Here is a 22,445-nt window from a genome sequence, read left to right as displayed (position 1 = left end):
TATTGAAAGAGATGATTGGTGCGGATGTGGTTGTTGTTATGGTCGATTCTTTTATCATTATTTTGATCGCTTCAGAGTTTTTTTTTTTTGCTCCACCAAGGCGTAGCTTCGGTCTTGTTAGACTTTGCTAGTCGCTGGTGTGATTTTTATGTGTGTTGGTGTTAGTTGCGTGCATCTTACCTATACAGAGGTTGGATGTGTGCTCATTATGTATGTATCCCTTAATCCTGCATTTAAGCTAATAAAAATTTCCTTTATCATTTTTTAAAAGCCCACAAGAATGCACAAAATTACCACAACAATCTTTCATTGACACATATATCCATTATAAATCTATATTCATTGACACAAAGACACATCACTATAGAAGCCTAGACAAAGTATTTTAACATAACTTGGAGATGATTTTATCTTGGAGTAAAATTCTCCCCATCCTAGGATTCCTTCACCCAAAAGGTGGAACACCATGGCTCCTACATGCTAAACATAATCACTTGTACTACTCCCAACCTAACCCCACTTATAAAAAAATAACAATTTTTAACCTTTTGTTTAGCCCAAATCTCCAAGCAGTAAGAAGGCCATACAAACCAAATGATGCAAAAAGGGAAGCTCAAGCCTACAAGACGAGGAAACATCAGGCATCAAAACCCTACAACCACCATAGCATTAGCACAGCGCCGCGCAGCAGTTACTGCCGCCCCCAACCCTGTGCTCTGCCGTGTTGCCCCGCTCCCATTGGCCGCCATGGGCTCCTGCCTCTCCACCCAGCCCGGCGACGAGCCGGCGTGGCCGCTGCGGTGGCGCAAGAGGCCCCATGGCGAGCGGGAGGGCGCGGCCGCCGGCGGCGCCTTCTTCTCCGGCGGCGGCGGGGGCGGAGGCGGCAAGAAGCTCCCCGGCGAGGGCGAGATGACCGAGGAGGAGCTCGCGCGGGTCGCCGGAAGGACGTGCGCCAACGGGGCGAGCGCGGCGGCGTGCCTCCACACGCAGCAGGGGCGGAAGGGCACCAACCAGGACGCCATGGTCGTCTGGGAGGTAAGCTGCCAGCGCCTAGCAACCGCTATATTTTTCCTTCAGCTTGGTGGTTTGTTCCGGTGGATTTGGAGTCCCGATCGGCGGCGGCGCTGGGTCCACGGCCGATTCTTGGTTCAAACCGCGGCCTTTCTAAGTCAACTGCTCGCGTTTACTCTCGGAAGTCTTCCCTCAGCGCTTCGTGTCAATCACTTGGTTTGCGCCTGGATTACTGGTCGATTTGGATTCCAATGTTGTTTGAATCAAGGGGAGACGCGTCTTCGTCCAGCGGAGTGTTTGATTCGAAATGAGAGGGATTTTACTTCAGAACAGTGATTAGTTTGGATTTCTAGTGGGGTTGGAGTTGGGTCATTGTTTAATTTGGTTCCAGAGGATGCACCATTTTTTGCTCTTCTGGATCGATTCTTATGAAAACGAGCAGTCTGCTAAGTTTTTGTGTGTGCTCCTAACGGTTTTCTGATAATTTCTGTGAAGTGTTCTCTGGTACTCCCTCCGTTTCAAAATAGATGATCCAACTTTGTACTAAAGTTAGTACAAAGTTGGGTCATCTATTTTGGAACGGAGGGATAGATGGGACATGAGTTGGTTGTGGTATTGAGTCACTGTTCTTGCCCTTGGCTTGATTCGAGACTTTGTGCATGGTGCAAGCAAGATCCTTCGCGGATGTTTGTACCTTTCTTTGTTTTGTTCTCTTCTTCGATGTAAAGAACGTTATGTTCTTGTTCCTTTCTTCACATGGATGTGATTGAGGGGTCAAGTGATTGGCTGTGGCGATTGATAGCTGGCTTGCTCTATCTAGGGTCCATCCCCTTCTATTAATCAGTCCAGCTTAACTGCTATATTGGTTCCTTAAGCAGTAGGCTGTGATAACAACTGGAGTTCAACATTCCTCAAATTTTTTTATTAACTCAGAAAAAAATTATTCCTCAAAAACATCTGGAGTTTAAACTGAAGAGAGGTGCAATATGGATTATTATTTTTCATTTCTTGAGAACTAGGACTAGATAAAATGCATGTAGGTATCTAAGAATCATTTCTAAGATGCATGAAGAGTCATGTACTTAAGATGACAGCAAAGAGAGTTTACGCCTGTAGATTCTCAGAATAGTGCTTTTGATTGCTAATATTCAAAGCAAAAATCTACTACCTACTTTATTGGAGTGGGAGGTACTTCCTTGACAAATTTGTAGTGTTTCTGTTGGAATTGAATTGAATCAGCCTTTAGTTCTATCGCCTGGCTTTTATTCCTTCTCCTTGACAGTCTTTTCTCATATCCATTCATTCTTTGAGATATAAGTTATACTGGCAGTCAAATTTTTATCGTATTTCCACATTTCACTGTGAGTAATAGAACTTTCTTAATGTAGAAATATTCTCAGAAATTATAGAATGTCATTCCAGTGGTTATGAAACAAGTCTAATGAATTTATTAAGTCACATGGTATAATGTCCCATGAGTTAACCTTGACTAGCTACCGGGTTTCACCCTCGTTTCTTTAGGTACTATTTGAAAGTCTGATTATCTGATTCTGTCCGTAGGTAAATTTCCTACATATTGTCTCCTAAAAATCCTTTATGCCAGTGAAGTCACTCATTCACTCTACCATATTCTTAATATTTCATGGTGAAAATATGAGCATACTAGACGTGTAAGATTCCATCAATATAGTTCATTGTAGCTCAGCCCATCTCTTTGATACTTTTTGGGAATAGTAAGGGCATGGCTGCATTTACTTGTAAGAAATGAACAATAGTCACTACTAGCTGATCAGATCACTTGATACCGAGGGAAAAGTAGACACTTATATTGCAGTAAATTGTATTTACTTGACAGCTATGTAATATTCCCTTGCTTTCACTGCAGAGTTTCAATTCAAGTGATAGTGTCTTCTGTGGCGTGTTTGATGGTCATGGTCCATATGGCCATTTTGTCGCCAAAAAAGTTAGAGATTCTCTTCCTGTTAAGTTACTCGCACAATGGAAAACTAGTGCTAATGTGGGCACTAGTCCTCATCTAAACGGAAGCATTTCCGGAAGTTTGAACTCCGAAGAAACAGCATCTGCTGTTGATGATGAATGGGGTGAGTCTGCTGATGTTGAAGGGAGTGATATGCTTCCTGAGACATTTCTTCCACTTAAACAGTCTTATTTGAAGGCTTTCAAATTGATGGACAAGGAGCTCAAGATGCATCCTACGATCGATTGCTTTTGCAGTGGTAGTACGGCAGTCACATTGGTCAAACAGGTGATTGATATTTCTAAACATGCCTTAGTGTTCGTAGATAAATTGCTGACTGAAGCTTTTAAAAACAAGTGGTGGAGTATAATTTTGATTGGTGGATGAACTGGACATGGCTTATTCTCCAGGGATGGGATCTTGTAGTTGGAAATCTTGGGGACTCGAGAGCAGTAATGGCGACTCGGGATGCCGCTAACAATCTAACTGCTGTACAACTCACTGTTGATTTGAAGCCTAACCTTCCCAGTATGTTCATTTCTCTCCCTTAGTATTTTAATTGATTTTTTCTATTTTCAGTATTTTCATGTGGTTGCAATACTCTTCCATTTTCCCTGTAAATGCCTTGATCGAACTATCATTTAATATAGTGGCTATTGCTACTTATCCAGATTGATCACTTTTTTTTTAATAATTATTCTTCATTTCTTTTTCTACAGAGGAAGCTGAGAGGATCCAGCAATGCAGAGGAAGGGTTTTTGCTCTTCAAGATGAGCCAGAAGTTTCAAGGGTATGGTTGCCGAATAATGATTCTCCTGGATTGGCAATGGCAAGAGCTTTTGGAGACTTCTGCCTTAAAGATTATGGCTTAATATCTGTTCCACAGATATCATATCGCCGTCTTACTGAAAAGGATGAGTTTATAATACTAGCCACTGATGGGGTATGCTTCATAGCATTTTACTAACAATGGTCCTTCAAATTAGAAATTTCATATGTTCAGGCATAAAGCTTTTACATCCTTCACCAGCTTCAGTCCTGTTATATGTTATTATATTCAGAAAAAACTCAATTGCTGTAGGTTTGGGACGTTCTTTCAAACAAGGAGGCCATTGATATTGTAGCTGCAGCTCCATCTCGAGCAACTGCTTCCAGGGCTCTCGTTGATTGTGCTGTCAGATCTTGGAGATTGAAGTTCCCAACATCCAAGAGTGATGACTGCGCTGCTGTCTGCCTGTTCTTGGACCATGAAAAGTCACCTAACTTGGTTGAAGAGAGTGAAGCCAAGAATGAAAAGGCAGAACCTGCGAAGGATGCTTTAATCTCAGATGCCGGTGATAAAATCAATGAAGACATTGCAGATGTGAATGAACACATCTCCAGGGAAGAGCATATCCCTGAGCCCACATTGGAACACTCATCCACGCTAAGAAATGTTGACGAGATTATGCCGGTGGACGAACCTCCTGTATCAAAGGAACCTGAAAGGTGCGGGTCTGCCCGCAGCCTGGCTGACTGCATATCCACAAACGAGGAGGAAGAATGGTCTGCGCTCGAAGGCGTGACACGGGTAAATTCCCTCTTGAACCTTCCAAGAAAACTCTCAGGTGACAAGAAATCTACCAGCTGGAAGAAGCGACGCTGAGCGAACATTATGAAAAGAAAAAACCATCTGCTCTGATGAAAGTCAGGTAGGGTGCTCGCAGTGGTGCATCACAGCCGGCATTTTTCAGCCGAGCGCGTGCAAATTCTTCAGCCGATTTTAGGTCCCTGCCCTAGATTGTTTCAGGCTGGCTGGCAGGTGTGTACATTCAAGAAAATTGTTTTTTCTTCTTCCTTGTGGTATTTGTCAGGAGGCATTCCATACTTGGGCTTCTTTGCTTGTATGTGCATATGAAAGTTTTTGTTCTGTGAGAAGCTTTTCTGTAAATCATGTAAGACCTCCTCTCTAATGTCGGGATGTTCGGTTGTAGCTGTGCCTGTACTAGAACAATAACTCAATTCTCTATGTGTCGTAGGCCATATGAATTTTCGCCTCAAGAGTGTAAGCTTCTTTAATTTGTACCGGCTCTTCTCAAGATTATCACTTTCTTGCCCTTTGCATAAGACTTGAATTTGGCAGGAATTTAGGCAAAGCAATGGCTTCTTATCAAATATAGGAAGCCAAGAGATTTGGTGCTGATATGTAAACACACTGATATTTCTACATAGTCGCTATAAAGTCGTATGTTTAAACATAATAGTTCTTATGAAAATACCAAAGGTGAACATAGTTTCACGTGCATCCACATAAATAGTAAAATTGAAAAACATAATTACTCTCCCAGATTTATACTACTACTTGTCCTGCTTTAGTATAACTTTGTTATTTAAAAAAAAATTGGGTATCAAACTTGGTTGGCCGTTCAACTCACGTGTGAAGTTTCGTGAAGGAATGACATATGTGGTATTCTTGTGAAGAAAATACAATCAAGGCCTTAAAACAGTGCTTTTTCGTAGCTTTCGTTTTGACCTTCTATAGCTTCTTTTACTCAGGTCTTACACATGATTATTTTTTGCGGAAGACATGGATCTGATTGGTGTCATGACATCGAAGTTTATTTACAACAATAATCTGACTTGGAGGTTTTGAAAGCCTATGGACAACCCACTTTCAAAGTTGTTGGAGTACCGCGGAGGAAGATCGATCGAGAGGGGCAACCCGCTCTCAAAGTGTTTTTTTTGCAATAAACCTTTTAATCTATACATCATCAATCATGATAGTACAACAGATATCAGAAGTATTAAAAAAATTACATTTAGATTCGTAGATCACCTAGCGACGGCTACGAGCACTGAAGCGAGTTGAAGGCGCGCCGCCGTCATCGCCCCTTCCTCACTGGGGCCGGGCGAAACTTGTTGTAGTAGACAAGCGGGAATTCGTGGTGCTAAAGCCCTATAAGACCAACGCACTAGAACAACGACCACCATCATTGAAGAGAAGTTTAGATCAGAAGGATCAACCTGTAGACACACGAACACAAACGAACAAATATCGGATCCACGTGGATCCACCGAAGACAAACGCCGACCGAATCCCGCGAGATCCGCCGAAAAAAAATCTCCACACGCCCTCCGATGGCGCCAGAAGCACTATCGGGACGGGGGCTAGGCGAGGAGAATCTTATTCCATCTTCAGAGAGCCGCCACCGCCTCGTCTCTTTGAGCAGGACACAAACCCTAAGAAAACTCATAAAAGCATCAAAAAATGAAGCCCTACAGTCGGCAAAGGCTGAGATCTGTCATGCCTCCATGGCCCTAAGGCCACAGGAGACGATGCAGACCGGCGTCAGCGTCGACGGGAGGCAGAAGAAACCCTAGTGGCGGCTGGGTACGACGCTCTCAAAGTTGTTGGAGTACCGCGGAGGAATATCGATCAAGATGGCTGCTAATAGGAAATATTCCACAAGTATAAGTTTTCCACAAAATCAATTTTTAAGGATATTCCACAAAATCAATATTTTTTTAGAGCATCCACAAAATCATTTTTTTAGGGGATCCACAAAATCAATATTTTTTAGAACATCCACAAAATCATTTTTTTAGGGGATCCACAAAATCAATTCAGAAGTTGTGGACATTGTTCACAGGATGTTAGGCCCGACTTGCAGACTCGGCCCAAATAATATAATCTCGTTGGGCACAACGGGCCCCGGTCTCGTTTCCACACGAAATACGCTTTCCCGTGCGGAAAACGGGGGCTTACCGTTTAGTCGCTGGTGGCTGAGGCGGCGGATTGCGCTTTGGCTACCTCCCGATCTCTCTTTCTCCCCCATCTCGTTTCGTTTCGAAGCCGACGCGGAGGAGGCCAAGTCGCGAAGAGGCGGAGAAGCCGGCAGGCAGGCTGCGCCGCCGCCAGGTCTAGCGCCTCGGGCAAGGGAAGGGGAGGGGGAGGGGGAGGAGCAGGAGGAGGAGGTTGCCCGCCATGGGGATGAAATTTCTGAACAAGAAGGGGTGGCACACGGGGAGCCTACGCAACGTGGAGAAGGTGTGGGTGGCGGAGCAGAAGGAGAAGGAGGAGCAGCACAAGATCGAGGAGTACAAGAAGCAGCTCAAGGAGGAGAGGGAGAAGGCCGAGTTCCGCGCCATCCAGGAGCAGGCCGGATTCAAGCCGTAAGCATCCTCCGCATCTCCTCCCAATCTATTCCCCTTTTTAGCTAGCTATCTAGGGTTTCGGGTGCGGAGAGATTAATTGACGCGCTCGTGAGATTCAGTTCGATTTGGTGGTTTATAGGCTGCTTTGATTTGGTAGTAAGTCACATGGCATTTAGGCTCGAATTTGCAGGATCTGAAGTAAATTCCTGTTCGATCTTGTGTAAGATTACTGCTAGAGGCTACCTGTTCCACGGGCTAAGCTTTTCGTAGGATCTGTTCATTTCGATTTGTCACGCAAACTGTTGGGAAATTCAGGATTCCTTTTCTTTTTTTGGGGGGAATTTTGCTGTCACTCGCTTATGTGTATGTGGTTTCATTGTTTGCAGGAGGCAGGAGAGGTTGGAATTCCTCTACGAGTCAGGGTTGGGCGTCGGCAAGGGGAGCTCGGATGGATTCCAAGCACTGCAGCAACCTGGCCCAGCGGCGGCCGCTGCCGCCTCCTCTTCTGCTCCAACGGCTGCTGGCTCTTCCAAGGTATCTCAGTTGTTCCTTATCTCTCTGGTGATTCTAGTCCATTGTTCTTCGTGGATTTCAGATTTGCATGTAATTTGACCTATACAGTTGTCAAAGAAATATCGATGTTACTTGTGTAAACTGTATGTTTTCTTCTTTACTTTTGAATAGAGATCAGATACCTGTTTGGTGGTTTCATATTGAATTATACTATAGGTTCTCTTATTAATAGTTGAACTGATAATAACCACGGTATGTTTGGTTTATAGAAAAGACAAACTTTGTTTTTAAGGGTTTATCAAGATACCTATCATCTATCATCGCATCGCTATATACGGCTTGACTGATTTTGCAGTTGCAGCGCTTATTTTGTTCTGTCTCGATGTTTCAGGATACTTCACTGGGAGCTCTATTTGAGGAGAAGCCTCAATCTGCAAATGACACATGGAGAAAACTTCACTCTGATCCTCTACTCCTAATAAGGCAGCGGGAGCAGGATGCTATTGCAAGGATTAAAAATAATCCAATCAAGATGGCCGAGATAAAGAAATCAGTAAGTTCTCAGAATTGATTCTGTGCATCTGAATTAGAACTAGCTAGTGAACTCATCCACACATAGCATAGTAGCCTATTGATGGTCTCCAATGATTTCATCTGAACTACACTCTCTGATACAATCTTATTTCTGTAGATGGAAGCAGAAAAAATGCAGAAGGAAGAAAAGAAAGAGAAGAGAAAGCACAAAAAACATCGTCATCATAAGTCAAAGAGTAAGAGGCATCACTCAGCTGAAAATTCTGATTCGGATGACGTAAGTGATGGCAAGGACGAAGGGAGAAAGAAAGTTCCTTCTGCTCCAGAGCATAAGAGGGAAGTGAAAAGGTCAAGGCATCAGAAGAAAGAAAGCAGACAAGAATCCTCGGATACGGAAGATGATGAACCAAGGAAAAGAAGGCAGGAGATTTCAGAAGATGATAAACCAAAGAGAGGACGACAAGACAAGTCAGAAGATGCTGAACGGAGAAGACGGCAGGAGATATCACAAGATGATGAACCAAGGAGAAGACGGCAGGATACGCCAGAAGATGATGAACCAAGGAGAAGACGACGGGATACGCCAGAAGATGATGAACCAAGGAGAAGACGGCGAGATACACCAGAAGATGATGAACCAAGGAGAAGACGGCGGGATATGCCAGAGGATGATGAACCAATGAGAAGGCGACGTGATATGCCAGAAGATGATGAACCAAGGAGAAGACGGCCGGAGATGTCTAAGCATGATGAGCATCCACGCCGGGATCGGCCAGATGCTGATGATAGGAGGAGACACAATTCAGGGTCAGACCGCCACCATGCTTATCCAAAGCATGACAGCTCAGACTCGAAGCAGAGAAGTATTGGAAATGGCCGGAACAATGGCAATTCCACTTCTGAACACCGCTCCCATGCTGAAGTCGCTTCAGGAGATCAACGAAGACAAGAGAGCCGGCAGGGCAGGGAACTAGGTTCAGAAGGCCGTGGAAGACAAGACGGCCAGCAGGGCAGGAACAATGGGCCCACAACTAACCGCCGTCGAGGGGGCGTGCACCATATGTCGGAAGAGGACAGGGAAGCTCGTCTGCGGCAAATGCAGGCTGACGCTGAGGTCCATGAAGAGCAGAGGTGGAAGAGGATCAAGAAGGCTGCAGATGATGATGCCAAAGAGGCGTCCACGGTGGCTGCAAACCAATTCAGAGGGAAGAACTTCTTGGATGACGAGAAGAAGAGTATATTTGGCGCTGACAAGGGCGGCAGCGCCACCATCGAAGAGAGCATCCGCCGCCGCGCTTATTATTCTCAGGGTGGCGGCGATGCCCATGAGGCCAATGCGTTCAGGCGGTGAAATCCCTAGAGTGGCAGCTCAGGCAGTCAGGCTTCATATTTCTGTTTGCATCTTTGTCTCTGGTCTTCCTTTTCCAGTCTCGTGTTTGTATGATGTACGATATTTGAAGGAATTTTAATGTCATGTACACAATACATGGCCCTCGTTATTTTGAATCCAGAAATTTGTATTGAAACTAGTTAATTGCCTGTGCGTTGCCACGGGGGCAATGGGGCATACATACTTCAGTGGTCCAACATCAATCGTTTGGATCCTCGTTCACACCCTTTCACTCTCTCTCCCTCCCTTTCACTCTCCCTCCCTCTCCATTTCCGTCTCATATTTTCTTCAATCTAGAATACTAAAATTGCCATAATTATTTTCAAGAGAACAAAAATGATTGTACATTATGATAAGATACTAAAAGACATCTTGTAATGTATGTAGGCTCCGTCCTGAGATCAGAAGACCCAATATTCAAAATCTCTGCTCCTATAAAAGACTCAGTTGGTGATGGTGTGTCTGTCATCCGTCATTTCTAATTATTAGATCTGCATCTAACAATCGTGAGGTAAGTTATGGCCTTTTTGTAACAATAACCGACTTCTCTGCTCCAATTTACAGAAACCACTTAGTATCTTGAAGCCAACCACATTACTCCCTCACCTCATCAAAACAGTTAGAGGAATATATTTTGAGTGAAACACAATATATTTTTGGTGACATATACACAACTAGAGTGTTTTCTTTCAAGTTTGTGAACAAAAATTATTCTACTTTGGATCCGTTGCAACGCACAGAGACATTGCTAGTAGCAATGAAAATAATGACACATAACATATGAGAGAGATACGGCTAGAATATGTACACCATTTGTGACGAGGGAAAGTTGTATCAGGAAAGCCAAAAAGAAGGTCAGGATCCGAAACACATCAAGAGCCCGCTGAAATTCTCAGGAACCAAACAACATCCTGATTCCATGGGAAAATGAATCAAAAGCGCAGACCAAATCAACAAAATTCGGATCTAGTATCATGAACCAAGAGCATCACGTCCTCATAGATATTTTGGTTCTTATACTGCAGTTTTGAAAATCACTAGAAGCAAACTGGCACAGGCATCAAAATGGGTCTGAACATATGATAAACATATAACATTAGCTAAGCACATGTCTATGCAGAAGTAATAACAAAGATGACTATTGATTGTAATCATATGTCATAATCCTATTTGTATGTCCGGGATCCTATAGCATAAGCAGGCATTGTCCGGGATCCTCCACTCCCCCATGTTGCGCGTGTGCCGACACGTCCTCCACTGGTGGACGCAAGCCAGGGGAGTGTGTCGTGACACGGGAGTGGAGGGAGGCTGCCGATGGGCATTGGGTGAGGAGGTGACGTGCATCCTCCTCTCCCTCATCTCCTCCCTCGCTACATGCGGTGGCTAGGGTTTGTGGAAGGGGAGAGAGACCTACGTGTGTTTCTGTTTATGGGGATTAGTTTTTTCCCCTCTTTTCTACTCCCTCTGTAAAGAAATGTACGAACGTTTAGATCACTAAAGTAGTATATATGCCGCTTGTTTATTCTGTTGCGTGGGAGAGAAAAATCGGCGGGGCGAGGACGTGGGACGAGGGGGCGAATCGGAGGTGAATCGAGGAAGTGGACGACGATGACGATGTACACATGGCCCTTTAATAGTACAAGATCATTAGAGAGAAGTGTTTGACATATACAACATCTGAAATAAAGAAACTTTAGAGAGATTTGAGTGGACCTGAATGCAAAGCAATCCTTGGAAATTCCAATATTACACAGGAGAATTTATTTAAGTCCTCTAAATAAAAAAAAATATAGTTTGCATAGAAGAATCTCTTAATTAGGAAGGATAATCAAATTAATTAGAAAATTGGCACCCTTTTCATTGATAAAAAGGAAGCAAATGATTCTGAAAAAAAAACATTTAGAATTGAGATTTCTTAAGCTGGAACAACCTGCACAATCGACAATATAACAGTAGAAAAATAATTATCTAAAAAACACAATATAGGAAAAGGAAAAAAACTAACGCCCACACGTGTGGCATCTTGCACATCGTTCACACGTCACCTTTACCACTCATTTTGCCACATGTGAACAGATGACATCGGCAAAAAAAAAATTTGGTTTCGGCTTAAAAATATTTTGTCTTCTAATTAAAAAATCAAATTAAAAATCCGTTTTCACCATTAATCCGTCTCAACGAGATTTTCAAAACTAGACCCCATGTTGATATGTTTCGACGAATTTTTTTTGCCCAAAAATTATCATGATGTTTACACTGTAGTTGCCATAGTGCTTAAACTAAAGTTGTCATGTGACAATTTTAGTTTGTAAAGCATGGCATTTTTAATATTTTGATGATGGCAACTCCAGTACTTTAACCATGAAAATTATTTTTGTATGAATCATGACAATTTTAAGTGCATGTATCATGGCAATTTTAGTTTATGGTTCATGGCAAGTCTAGTTTTTTAATTCCCCGTTTTATAAATGTCAAATTTTATTTTTAAATATAAAAGAAAATAGCTGAAACATATCATGACAACTTCAGTGTAAACTCCATAGCAATTCATGTGCAATAGACATGACAACTTTTAACAAAAAAAAAGTTCGTCGAAATATATTGATATGAGATCTAGTTTCGAAGATCTAGTCGCGAGGAATTTAATGATGAAAACGGATCTTCAATCGGATTTTTCATTTAACAGATAAAACATTTTAAAAACTAAAAATCCAAAACAATTCTCACATATATGCATGCGGTGACATTACGCAGTCTGTGTGTTATAGGGCATGTGAGCGGGTTTCACTCCCACCACATATGTGAACCTTAGGGTTGTCCTAGGAAAATAAGTACATAAGGAAAGAAAAAGGCAAAGGGGTCAGAAACTGGAACGAGTTGTTTCCTTTTGTTTCTTTTTTACCTTTCGACTTTCGAGACCGAAACTTGTCACGTATGCCTAGCAATCACCGAGCATAAATAGAGCCGATTCTTGTGGACGTGCATCGCGGTGAAGAACCGATCATTGTTTCTCTATACGCGGTTTTTCTCTCCGTCTCGAGATCAAGCGATGGAAGTGACAAGGGACACGACGCAGTCCTGCTCCGGCGGCCTGGCAGCGCTCGCTGCCAGCCTCGCGAGTCGCCTCGCCGACGACAACGCGGACAGCAACCTGGTGTTCTCGCCGCTGTCCATCTACGCGGCGCTCGCGTCCTGGCCACCGGCGCCCGGGGCGATACACTTGACGAGATCCTCGGCGTCCTCGGCGCGCCGTCTCGCGCCGCGCTCGACGAGTTCCTCTCCCGCGTGGCGGAGGACGCGCTCGAGGACCACTCCGAGTCCGGCGGGCCGCGCGTGGCGTTCGCGTGCGGCGTGTGGACCGACCTCACGTGCCCGCTGAAGCCAGCCTACCGCCACGCCGCCGCGAGCACGTACAAGGCCGATGCCAGCACCGTCGACTTCCGCAACAATCCGGAGGCGGCACGGGGTCAGATCAACGCGTGGGTCGCGCAGGTCAAGAGGAAGCTGATCGGCTCCGTCCTTGGCCCGGGATCAATAACGCCGCTCACCCGCGCCGTGCTCGGCAACGCTATATACTTCAAGGGCAAGTGGGAGAAGCCCTTCCGCAAGAAGCGCACCGCCGACAAACTCTTTCACCGGCTCGACGGCCGCACCGTCGACGTGCCCTTCATGCAGAGCCGGAGCTCCCAGTTCATCGCCGTGCACAAAGGGTTTAAGGTGCTGAAACTCCGGTACCAAATGGCTTAAGCGCAAGGTAATTCGTCTGTCCATCCACCGTCTCGCACTCGCGGGTCACACCGATGCATTACATCTTGCTAACATGTTGACAGGACGGCGCGCCGATCGTGACAAGCGTGCACAGTTTTCTATGTGCGTCTTCCTCCCTGATGCCTTCAACGGCTTGCCGGGCCTGGTCGACGCGATAGCGTCCCAACCTGGCTTCCGGCACAAGCACCTGCCGAAGGAGAAGATCCACGTTAGGGAGTTTCGGGTGCCCAAGTTCAAGCTGTCATTCCACAGGAGCGTGGTCACCATTATCAACAAGCTGGGGCTCCGCTTGCCGTTCAGCGACCAAGCCGATCTATCTGACATGGTGGAGGGTGATGGATCCGGCTTGCCATTGGTCCTGAGTGACATCATCCACAAGGCGGTCATCGAGGTAAACGAGGAAGGCACCGAAGCTACAGCCGTCACATTGATGGATATGGAAATTGGATGTAGTCGAATACCGCCGCCACCGCCTCCTCGGGTGGATTTCGTAGCTGACCATCTGTTTGCATACTTCATAGTGGAAGAGGCGATCGGCGCGGTTGTCTTTGTGGGGCACGTCCTCGACCCCTCAGCCTTATGATTTTGCTTTGATTTGGGTTGGATCCCGGTTGGAGTAGTAATAATGATTTTGCTAAAAAAAATGATATGGCATCATGATTTTTTTTCTTTTTCTATATAGCAAACGTGACTGTGCATTGCAACGGGAGAAAATAAATATTGCACACACCCAACTCAGTTCTTGTTGCCACTTATTCTTCTACCCTCACCCACAAAGGTCATGAGATTCATCTGATTAAAACTTGTTCAAACTTGACCAATCCCAAGGCCATGAACTCGGCCCCCACATGACCCATCTATTTTCTTAACACAGTAAATGTAGATGCCCACAAACATGCACATGCACTCACCCCTAGGCACACACGGTCGCACATCCTTTGAGCACCTTCAAGATACCGAGCCATCACTACGTCTTGAGATTACCGAAGCCACCACATGCGTCTTCATAGTTGACGGGAGCGTCTTCTTTCACCGAGCAGACATCGCCGAAAATCAAAAATAAATCCAGAAAAATATGAGCACCATCGCAAGTATAGAACTAGAACAATATCTTTGTGGCTAACACTTAGTCACAATACTAAAAAATTACACCAGGACTAGCACATGATTCATCAATAGCGTGTATGACACTCATACTCGAGCCGGACTTTCCAGACTTTTCTTTTCTGCCAATATTCTTCTTGTAGTTTAACTTCCAATGTCCCTCCTACTTAGAGAAGAAACACACAACTCCAAGAGTGGCACAAGCCATGGGCATCCCGACGAGTGTTATTTTTACACTCATCACATGTGAGTTTAAACATATTTATTTCATAAAAATAAGACACCACTCTGATATTCATACAAATCACTAATGGACTAAATCAAGTGCATATATGAAAAGGAGCAAATCGGAGATAAAGAGGATCAAGTGGGAGGCACGGGTAGTACAATAGAGTGCAAGACGACGTCTGGTACGAGCGCACGCGCTCATACCAGCACTCGTACCAGGTGCCCACGGCGCCATGGCGTCCAACCCTGCAACATTCGTTAAAGGGGCAGCGCCATAATTTGATCGGAGCAATCGTCAGACCTTTATCTTTGTCGTCACCAGCATCCACAAACCCTAGCTGCCGCCATTTCCATCTCAATCTCCATAGCCATCTCCACCACCATCACCGCAACATTCATCCCCAAGTTAGCCACAACTTGCAATCGTGTATCACATCCAATAACTATTGTAAGACCTATTATTGATACGTCTTCGGCGTATTTATAACTTTTGAAGTATTCATGCTATATTTACACCATTTATTAATGGTTTTTGGTGCACTTTTATATTATTTCTCTGGACTAACCTATTAATCTAGTGCCTAGTACCAGTTCTTGTTTTATGCATGTTTTAGTTTTGAAGAAAATCAATATCTAGGAAGGTGAAAACACCCCGACATTTTAATATGTTTTTTCTGTAGTATATGTGATTTTTGGGCGAAGAAATCAACTCAAAACGGTGCCCGAGGGTTCCATGACCTCCTGTTCCGGGAGTAGGGGTTTTCCCCTCTGGTTGGTCCTGGTGCCCAGGGTTCCTGACCCCCGGGTGCCCGGTGCTCCCTAGTGACAGCCTTTTGGTTGGTCCGGGTGCCTGGAGTTGCTTGCAGGAAATGATCACTTTCGGCTTGGGGGTATATATATGCGGCTAGGGCTGCAAGGTTTGTACTGAGGAAAAAAAAGAAAAAGAAATAAAAAGAGTAAAAAGGGGCGGGACACGTGCCCTTGACTATCAGTTTTTCATGCGCGTGTGTTCGTGTGATTTGATGTGATTGATCTTCCCCCTCCATCCAAACACTTTGATTCTTTGGGTATAGGTGAAGATTCATCCGATCTACATTCCTACCAAATCGATTTGTGTTTTCCTGAGTTCTTCAACATCAACTTGTTACTCTTGGAGTTTGGGCTCCGGAAGCTTCCTTACTTGTGTTGTGCTCCGGAAGCTTTCTTACTTGTGTTATGCTCCGGAGACGTATGTAAAAGTGTAGTGGTCGCCTTCAAGACCAACCCCGAGTGATTCGAGGTTCATCCGTTGGGGGTGACTCGAGGAGGATATGGTGAGCCTTCCGTGGCATTTCGGAGTTTTGGCTTCGACACCGCTCCAACGAAGATTAGCACTTCCACGAGTGTGAACCTCGGGATAAAGCCTGTGTCATCAACTCACTTCTGGTTAATCATTTCCCACACTTTACTTTCCTTTTTATGCTTGTGGGCTTGCTAATTATTTTGTTGCCTAGCTTAGTTTGCGTGGGCATCAAGCCCAGTTTCGGCTGAAGTAGCTCATCGGGGGCGAGACGGCCACCGGCCGTCTAGGAAATGCGTCATGTGGGGGAGGGGGGCAAAGGCCTTAGGGGTGTTGGGGATGAGTCCAACTCTGGCGGCGCTACGCCGCCCGAGTGCCAAGAACTCAGCACAGAGTCACAACTCAGCGATGGTCGTGTTACTCTCGTGGTGGTCGCCCGGCCGCTAATTGACCCCGGCAGGCGGCGACGAGCATATCGGGCAGTGGCGGGGCGGGAAAACCGCCGAAATCGGCGACTTCGGGCGGTGGCGTCCCGAGCTTCCGGAGGGGTTGCGGCGAACATCTCGACCGGTGGGAACAGGCGGCGGGGCTCGAGGCGGACGACGGAATGGCGGAGGTGGTGGCCGTCTTCGAGGCAAGGTGGGGAGGGACGGGGGCGATGAAATACCAGGCGGATAGGGTTTCCGTGGGTGTGTTTTGTGTTTCTGATTTGTATCTGTTGGAGACCCATATTTCTCAATCCTATAGTCTAAAAAAGTTTGGTCGCCGTGCAGATTTTGGTATGCCGTTGAAGCCATTTTTTTCCAAAAAGAAATACCCTAAAAGATCTGCTTTTTACCAAGTGACTGTGTTTTTGGTCTGCCCATTGGAGAGCGTTGCCGTGCCTTTTCTTATTTAAACACAAGCAACATTTTAGCAGGCAATAGTTCAGTTCCGCTCATGATAAGTCTTTCAGATAATAGAACAAACTTCTGGCATCCGCATACAAAAATGTCTATTCAGGCTCATAACGATACAAGACATATAGTTATTCAACCTGGTTTCCATACCCTATTGATACTCGAAGAATTTCCATGGTATATGGTGTGATCAGTACAAAGACGAACAATGTTAAAGAATAAAGAGGGAGATAAACAAATGCTTGTGTGATCTAATTCTCTTCCAGGAGAGGTTTGGTTGCTTCGGTGCCACCCCACTTTCGGACACGGCTTGAAGCTAGCGCCGCCTGCAATTGTAGGGTATGAGAGATGAGCAAGGTGAAAAGCTCAACATTTTCCATGTAAATAACGTTTACATAAATATTTCTGAAATCAAACAATTGAAAAAAGAAGTCATAAGTCGTATGATATGGTTGTAACCCAACGCCGAGTGTCCCTATCTCCCTCACGGATGAGTACAAAAGGCGGTGTGACAGTGTCTAGAAGCGGGGCACCGGGGCCCTCTTCCTGCTCCCGATGTTTTCCGCAGCGGCATGGGTGGTACTAGTATTTGGAATCTCACAAGAGCGGTCAATTATGTGAGTCATCATCATTCGACGACAATTATGTGCATACTCCAGGTCATCATCATTCGACGACAATTATGTGCATACTACTCCGGGTCATCATATTCGAGGATGAAAATCCCAACATGCAACCTTTGGTTGGATCCGCCGACATTGAGACGCGTGTTGTGATTCCTTAATGAAGGCTTCCTCTACGAGTAGTGTTTTTGTTCATTGTTCGGACACATGACATAGGCTTTGTTGTAGGTTTGGGGAGAAATTGTCATGAGGTGGGTCCCTTCTGTGGATGGCCTTGGTTTTTTAAGGCTAATTCGTTCGACATTGTTGTTAGGCTTTGCTTGACATTGTTGAATAACTAATAATATATGGTTGCGTGCATCAACTGATGCAGATGCCAAAGGTTGATCCGCCTTTCCGAAGAAAAAAATGTAAGTGCTTACTCAAGATTGGAAAGGTTTTATGCCCTCTGTTCCTATATCCAAAGTTGTTAAATTGATTCCTAATGAACATCTAGCTATTATAAAGATGAACTAACATTGAGTTATTAAATTGGTGCCTAATGGACACTTAGTTATTATAAAGACGAACTAACATCCTCCAGTTGACTTTTTTAAAGTTGTGTTCATCACAAATGAAAAACATGGTGAAATTTGGGAGGGCGAAGGAATTTCATACCTCTGCGTTCCAATCTGTTCTCCACACTATGACGAGTAAAATCAATGTCTGAAGTGCAACCCCGCAAAGCATGCCAGCCCAAATCCCCTAAAATTTAGAACCAATGTCTCAAATTCACAACCGATGTCGCAGAATCATAGCATAAATACTCTTCATTTTATATTTTGCAATCTGCAGTGCTCCAGTTTAAACAACATAATCAATTACCCCAACTCCATAGTTGAACTTGTAGCCGAGGAGATATCCCAATGGCAATCCGAAAATGTAGTAGCAGCCAAGGTTGATGTATGCAACAAGGCCCTGCCATCCTCCTCCAATGGCCACCCCTGAATCATCATCCATCCGATCAACGTCGTCAGCTCGAGAGATGAGGTTGAGGTGGCATGAACAAAATAAAATTATCATGCTGCGAGGGGGAGAAGCATACCTGAAAGCACAGGCTGCACGCTGTTGAGCACCATGGTCAAGCCAAGCAGCCCTGCAATCTTGGAGACGGCCTGCCGGAGCTCCACATCGCTAGTGTAGATGCTGGCGAAGTTATCTCTGAAGATCAACACGAGGGCCATGCACAGCAGCCCAATGAGCAACGACTCGCCGATGACAACGATGACGGCGTGCATGGCCGCCCTTGGACGGCCAGAGCCCAGCTCATTGGAGACTCGAACACTGAGAACGTAAGCAGGCAATTGGTAATAGTTTAGAAAGTGAAATTTGATAAGTTCAGTTGAGTCGTTCAAGATTTCCTGAACAAAACAAGAATCACCGGACAGTTTTGAAATTTGAATTAGCCTGACCTGATAGCAGCATTGAGGCCAATGAAGATCATACCCTCCCATCCGTTTATATTCATGCTGAAAATTAAGGCACAAATATACTGTGAGCTAAGTACTATAGTATCTTCAGTTAGTTCAGAATATTCGAAAGAGAGTTGAGAATGTTATCAGGTTGTAATTTTGGTAGTAAGAAGTACCAGACGCCAAGCGAGTCGACGGCAATCTGCGCATCCTGGAGGTCGCCGGTGAGGACGGTGATCATGCCGAGGTACCAAATCTCAAGGCAGAGCATGACGGCGGACTCGAGCGAGAGCTTGACGAAGGCCCACATATCGTTGAATGCCGCCATGGACCAGCCCCTCCAGCCGTCCTTGCACCAGCCGATGATGTAAGCCGACTGGCCCAGCGCGATGGACCAGAGTGACAGGTCGTAGGCGACGGCGGCGCCTGGGTAGCCCCATCCGAGGACGGTAACGAGGAGGTAGGTGACCACGACGTGGAAGCAGAGGCCGCCGATGCCGATCCAGGCGAGCACGAGGACCTTGCTCTGCGCTTGGAGGAACTTGGCGGTGGGGAAGTTGACGGCGAAGGAGAAGGCGCCGGGCAGGATGTAGAGCGCGAAGCGGGCGGCCTCGCGCGCGACTTCGGCATCCTGGCCGAGGGCGAGCAGCAGCGGTTCGGCAAAGACGTAGAAGGGCACCATGAGGAGCGCGGCGGCGATGAGGACGATCCAGGAGCGCTGCAGGTAGACGCCGAGCATGGCCACCTGGCCGGCGCCGAACGCCTGCCCGCACAGCGTCTCCAGCGCGCTCCCCATGCCGAGCTGCAACGTATTGGCATCAGCAGACGGCGGTCAGTCGGCAATGGTATGCGGTGCCGTTGCCGTGCAGTGCTGGGGGAGAGGAGGAGATGGATGCTGGCAGCGAACGCACGTACCAGGAATCCGAGGGCGAAGGTGCCGAAGACGGAGAGGCCGATGGACGCGGCGGCCAGCGGCAGGTTGCCGAGGTGGCCGACGAAGATGGTGGTGACGGAGCTGACGGCGTACATGCTGAGCGTGGCGATGGCGATGGGCGTGCCGATGCCCCAGAGGCGCTTGGACTCCTCCCACACCATCCGCGAGGCCTCCCCCACGGTGCTCACCTCCTCCGAGTCGTCGGCGACGGACCCCATCGCTCCCTCCCTCGGCCGGATTGCAGCACTGGGTCTGGGGCTCTGGGCTGGGCGCGTCCTCTGCTTCCGCGTCGATGGTTGCGTCGGCCCTCGGCTATCTATGACTCTGATCGAGGAGTAAGATCCACTGGGTAGGTAGCAGGAACGGCGGGAGAGCCTCGCCCTCGTGTCTTGTTTGTGTCCGTGAGATTAGGCAGCTCGTCATCAGTTATGAATCCACGGGACTGGCCCCACAATGTCTTCTTTTCTTTTTTTGCAGGAGGAAATGGCATATTAAGTTCATCCCTACGCAAACCAGAAGTAAGGATACCAGCAAGCTCACTCATACTCCCTCCGTCCGTGAATAAGTGTACATCTACCTTTGGTCCTAAGTCAAAACTTGGACTAACTTTATCAGGAAAAGTTGCAGCATTTATGGCACTAAAGTAGTATCACAAGATTCGTTTTGAAATGCACTTTCATAATATACCAATTTTATGTCATATATGTTACTATTATTTTTTATAAAGTTGATCAAAATTTTAAAACTTTGACTTAGAGCAAAACGTAGAAGTACACTTATTTGCGGACGGAGGGAGTAAGTCACAGTAATTATTATTATTTTTGTGGGGGGATAAGTCACTGTAATTAAATTGCAAATGTTCTCCGCAAAAGAAAAAATGAAAATGAAAATACAACTAAAAACAAAATAAAAATGTGAGGCAACCGGCATACATGTCATAGACCCGAGAGATATAATTTTGTCAATTTTCATCAGTCCGAATTGGCAATGATTCAATGCTCAGAAAATGAGAAGCGGCATATCTTGGGAAGCACACCTCATATGCCTCCTAACTCTGATGAACCACCATTTTTTTTATGTTTTAACACGGAATGAGGCAACCATAACTTGTATGATTAGATTAAGAACAAGATGTGAATAGCTGATTAATATCAGCTAAACTCCCTGTGTGTGTTAGGAATTTAGCCTCTATGTGTGTGTGTGTGTGTGTTTGAAAATGGGAGAACTCGGCCTCTACATCATCATGATACACAGAACCAACTTTAATTTAGTGAAAAAGGAGAATAATTCGAGTAGTTCAGGGTGCCAACTAAAGAAAGAAGAGAAAATCCCACAATCAATTGGAAAAGGGATTATATGAGTTAACCACATAATCTATTAATGACATGTCATCTAAACCGGTTGAATAACGCTTGTGCAACCATATTCAGGTGGTTGCACACAAAGGCCATCTCCACAACGCTTAAGCGACGAAATGATGACCACAAACGGATATATGTTGTGGCCCGAAGATAACCGACAAAAGAATAGGCCTTCACATATATCCATTTTATCATTTTGCGGGTTATTTAGATATATGTGGAGAACTAATAGGTTTCCACATATATCCGTATTATATTTTTGCAGGTTATCTCAACATATGTGGAGACCTATTAGCTTTTTGCATGTTATCTTCAGAGCCACAACATATATCCGTGTGTGGTCATCAAAAAGGAAAAGTTGATCTCTCTTCACTTGTGTGGGGACAAATGGAAGGACAAACACATGTTACGTTGATAATACAACAAAAGATATGAGAAATATAAACACTTAGTCATATAAATTTAGTTGTAAGATGAACTAATGAACCACATGAAAATTGAGAGCAATCAAATAAGACAAACTATGAGAAACATACCCGTTGAAACTTCTTCTATATCGAAACCGCAAATTATGATTATCAACAAGTATACAATATATACATCTGGGCTATTCTGTTACGCGTAACAAAATATTATTCTGTTACCCTACTTGAACTGATGAATTCAAGCGGTTGAACTGATGAAATTCGAGCGGTTGAACTGATGCTTTCTGTTCCTGTTAAAAATCGTCTTCTTTAGTTCAAACTTTTTTGCAATTTTTTTGTCGAAACGGGGCGTGTAATATATCGTTGAAATCTCTTGACATCCACATTACAATCTTATAATTTTTTTTGGCAAAAAAATTATGATTTAAGAGCAGTTTTGAAAAAACCTTTTTTTTCCAAACCGAAAACGCGAATTGTATTTTGGACTTAATTTTCAAACGGTTTGTCGGAATTGAGCAAATGAGATGGCGTTGGAAATCTTGTGAAAATACGCATCTTCCATATATCTACTATTTTTTCAAATTCTATATGATTTAAAAGTAATTTGGAAAATGGTGAAATTCTGGGAGAAATGTTTTTTCACCTGTTTTTTGCAAACGGTTTGTCGGATTGACGTAAATGATACGGCGTTGGAAAGCTATGGAAAATGCACAACTTTTGCGTATAGAAAGTTTTTTCTAATTCCTTACGGTTTAAATACGAATTCAAATACAGTTAAAATTGATTTTGAACGCGTTTTTTTTAAAGTTTGTC

The 22,445-nt window shown here is 45.0% G+C and overlaps 4 protein-coding genes across 4 annotated transcripts; 3 read left to right on the top strand and 1 right to left on the bottom strand.

Annotated features, from left to right (window-relative positions):
• Positions 1 to 579: 579 nt before the first annotated feature.
• Positions 580 to 5,047, top strand: LOC123165844 (probable protein phosphatase 2C 66). Its single transcript, XM_044583581.1, has 5 exons — positions 580 to 1,035; positions 2,897 to 3,277; positions 3,400 to 3,517; positions 3,709 to 3,932; positions 4,071 to 5,047. Exons 1-5 carry the CDS (start codon positions 595 to 597, stop codon positions 4,632 to 4,634), a joined length of 1,728 nt encoding a protein of 575 aa, XP_044439516.1. The 5' UTR covers positions 580 to 594; the 3' UTR covers positions 4,635 to 5,047.
• Positions 5,048 to 6,788: 1,741 nt separating this feature from the next.
• Positions 6,789 to 9,676, top strand: LOC123165253 (pre-mRNA-splicing factor CWC25 homolog). Its single transcript, XM_044582885.1, has 4 exons — positions 6,789 to 7,141; positions 7,510 to 7,657; positions 8,028 to 8,189; positions 8,328 to 9,676. Exons 1-4 carry the CDS (start codon positions 6,954 to 6,956, stop codon positions 9,519 to 9,521), a joined length of 1,692 nt encoding a protein of 563 aa, XP_044438820.1. The 5' UTR covers positions 6,789 to 6,953; the 3' UTR covers positions 9,522 to 9,676.
• Positions 9,677 to 12,609: 2,933 nt separating this feature from the next.
• LOC123163954 (putative serpin-Z8) lies at positions 12,610 to 13,911 on the top strand. The gene is made up of 3 exons (XM_044581360.1): positions 12,610 to 12,714; positions 12,789 to 13,277; positions 13,315 to 13,911. Exons 1-3 carry the CDS (start codon positions 12,610 to 12,612, stop codon positions 13,909 to 13,911), a joined length of 1,191 nt encoding a protein of 396 aa, XP_044437295.1.
• Positions 13,912 to 16,870: 2,959 nt separating this feature from the next.
• Positions 16,871 to 20,225, bottom strand: LOC123167256 (protein DETOXIFICATION 35). Its single transcript, XM_044585084.1, has 7 exons — positions 19,828 to 20,225; positions 19,089 to 19,714; positions 18,913 to 18,969; positions 18,546 to 18,784; positions 18,326 to 18,444; positions 18,119 to 18,205; positions 16,871 to 17,164 (listed from the first exon to the last, which is right to left on the bottom strand). Exons 1-7 carry the CDS (start codon positions 20,062 to 20,064, stop codon positions 17,090 to 17,092), a joined length of 1,440 nt encoding a protein of 479 aa, XP_044441019.1. The 5' UTR covers positions 20,065 to 20,225; the 3' UTR covers positions 16,871 to 17,089.
• Between the last annotated feature and the right edge of the window lie 2,220 nt (positions 20,226 to 22,445).

The sequence above is a fragment of the Triticum aestivum genome, chromosome 7D (genome assembly GCF_018294505.1).
Source record: "Triticum aestivum cultivar Chinese Spring chromosome 7D, IWGSC CS RefSeq v2.1, whole genome shotgun sequence".
In the NCBI taxonomy this organism is placed as follows: Eukaryota; Viridiplantae; Streptophyta; class Magnoliopsida; order Poales; family Poaceae; genus Triticum; species Triticum aestivum.
The sequence above is the reverse complement of the archived record's forward strand: the minus strand, read 5'-3'. Positions and strand labels throughout refer to the sequence as shown.

What these genes read in the sequence shown, in the direction of transcription:
- LOC123165253 (XM_044582885.1), top strand. Translation starts at nt 6,954, where the DNA reads ATGGGGATGAAATTTCTGAACAAGAAGGGGTGGCACACGGGGAGCCTA. An exon ending in GAGCAGGCCGGATTCAAGCC is followed by an intron (nt 7,142 to 7,509) that starts GTAAGCATCCTC and finishes CATTGTTTGCAG; the next exon opens with GAGGCAGGAGAGGTTGGAAT. An exon ending in TGGCCGAGATAAAGAAATCA is followed by an intron (nt 8,190 to 8,327) that starts GTAAGTTCTCAG and finishes TTATTTCTGTAG; the next exon opens with ATGGAAGCAGAAAAAATGCA.
- LOC123163954 (XM_044581360.1), top strand. Translation starts at nt 12,610, where the DNA reads ATGGAAGTGACAAGGGACACGACGCAGTCCTGCTCCGGCGGCCTGGCA. An exon ending in ACAACGCGGACAGCAACCTG is followed by an intron (nt 12,715 to 12,788) that starts GTGTTCTCGCCG and finishes ACACTTGACGAG; the next exon opens with ATCCTCGGCGTCCTCGGCGC. An exon ending in CCGTGCACAAAGGGTTTAAG is followed by an intron (nt 13,278 to 13,314) that starts GTGCTGAAACTC and finishes CTTAAGCGCAAG; the next exon opens with GTAATTCGTCTGTCCATCCA.
- LOC123165844 (XM_044583581.1), top strand. Translation starts at nt 595, where the DNA reads ATGATGCAAAAAGGGAAGCTCAAGCCTACAAGACGAGGAAACATCAGG. An exon ending in CAGTCACATTGGTCAAACAG is followed by an intron (nt 3,278 to 3,399) that starts GTGATTGATATT and finishes CTTATTCTCCAG; the next exon opens with GGATGGGATCTTGTAGTTGG. An exon ending in TTTGAAGCCTAACCTTCCCA is followed by an intron (nt 3,518 to 3,708) that starts GTATGTTCATTT and finishes CTTTTTCTACAG; the next exon opens with AGGAAGCTGAGAGGATCCAG.
- LOC123167256 (XM_044585084.1), bottom strand. Translation starts at nt 20,064, where the DNA reads ATGGGGTCCGTCGCCGACGACTCGGAGGAGGTGAGCACCGTGGGGGAG. An exon ending in CCTTCGCCCTCGGATTCCTG is followed by an intron (nt 19,715 to 19,827) that starts GTACGTGCGTTC and finishes AATACGTTGCAG; the next exon opens with CTCGGCATGGGGAGCGCGCT. An exon ending in AGTTCAACTATGGAGTTGGG is followed by an intron (nt 18,206 to 18,325) that starts GTAATTGATTAT and finishes TCTAAATTTTAG; the next exon opens with GGGATTTGGGCTGGCATGCT.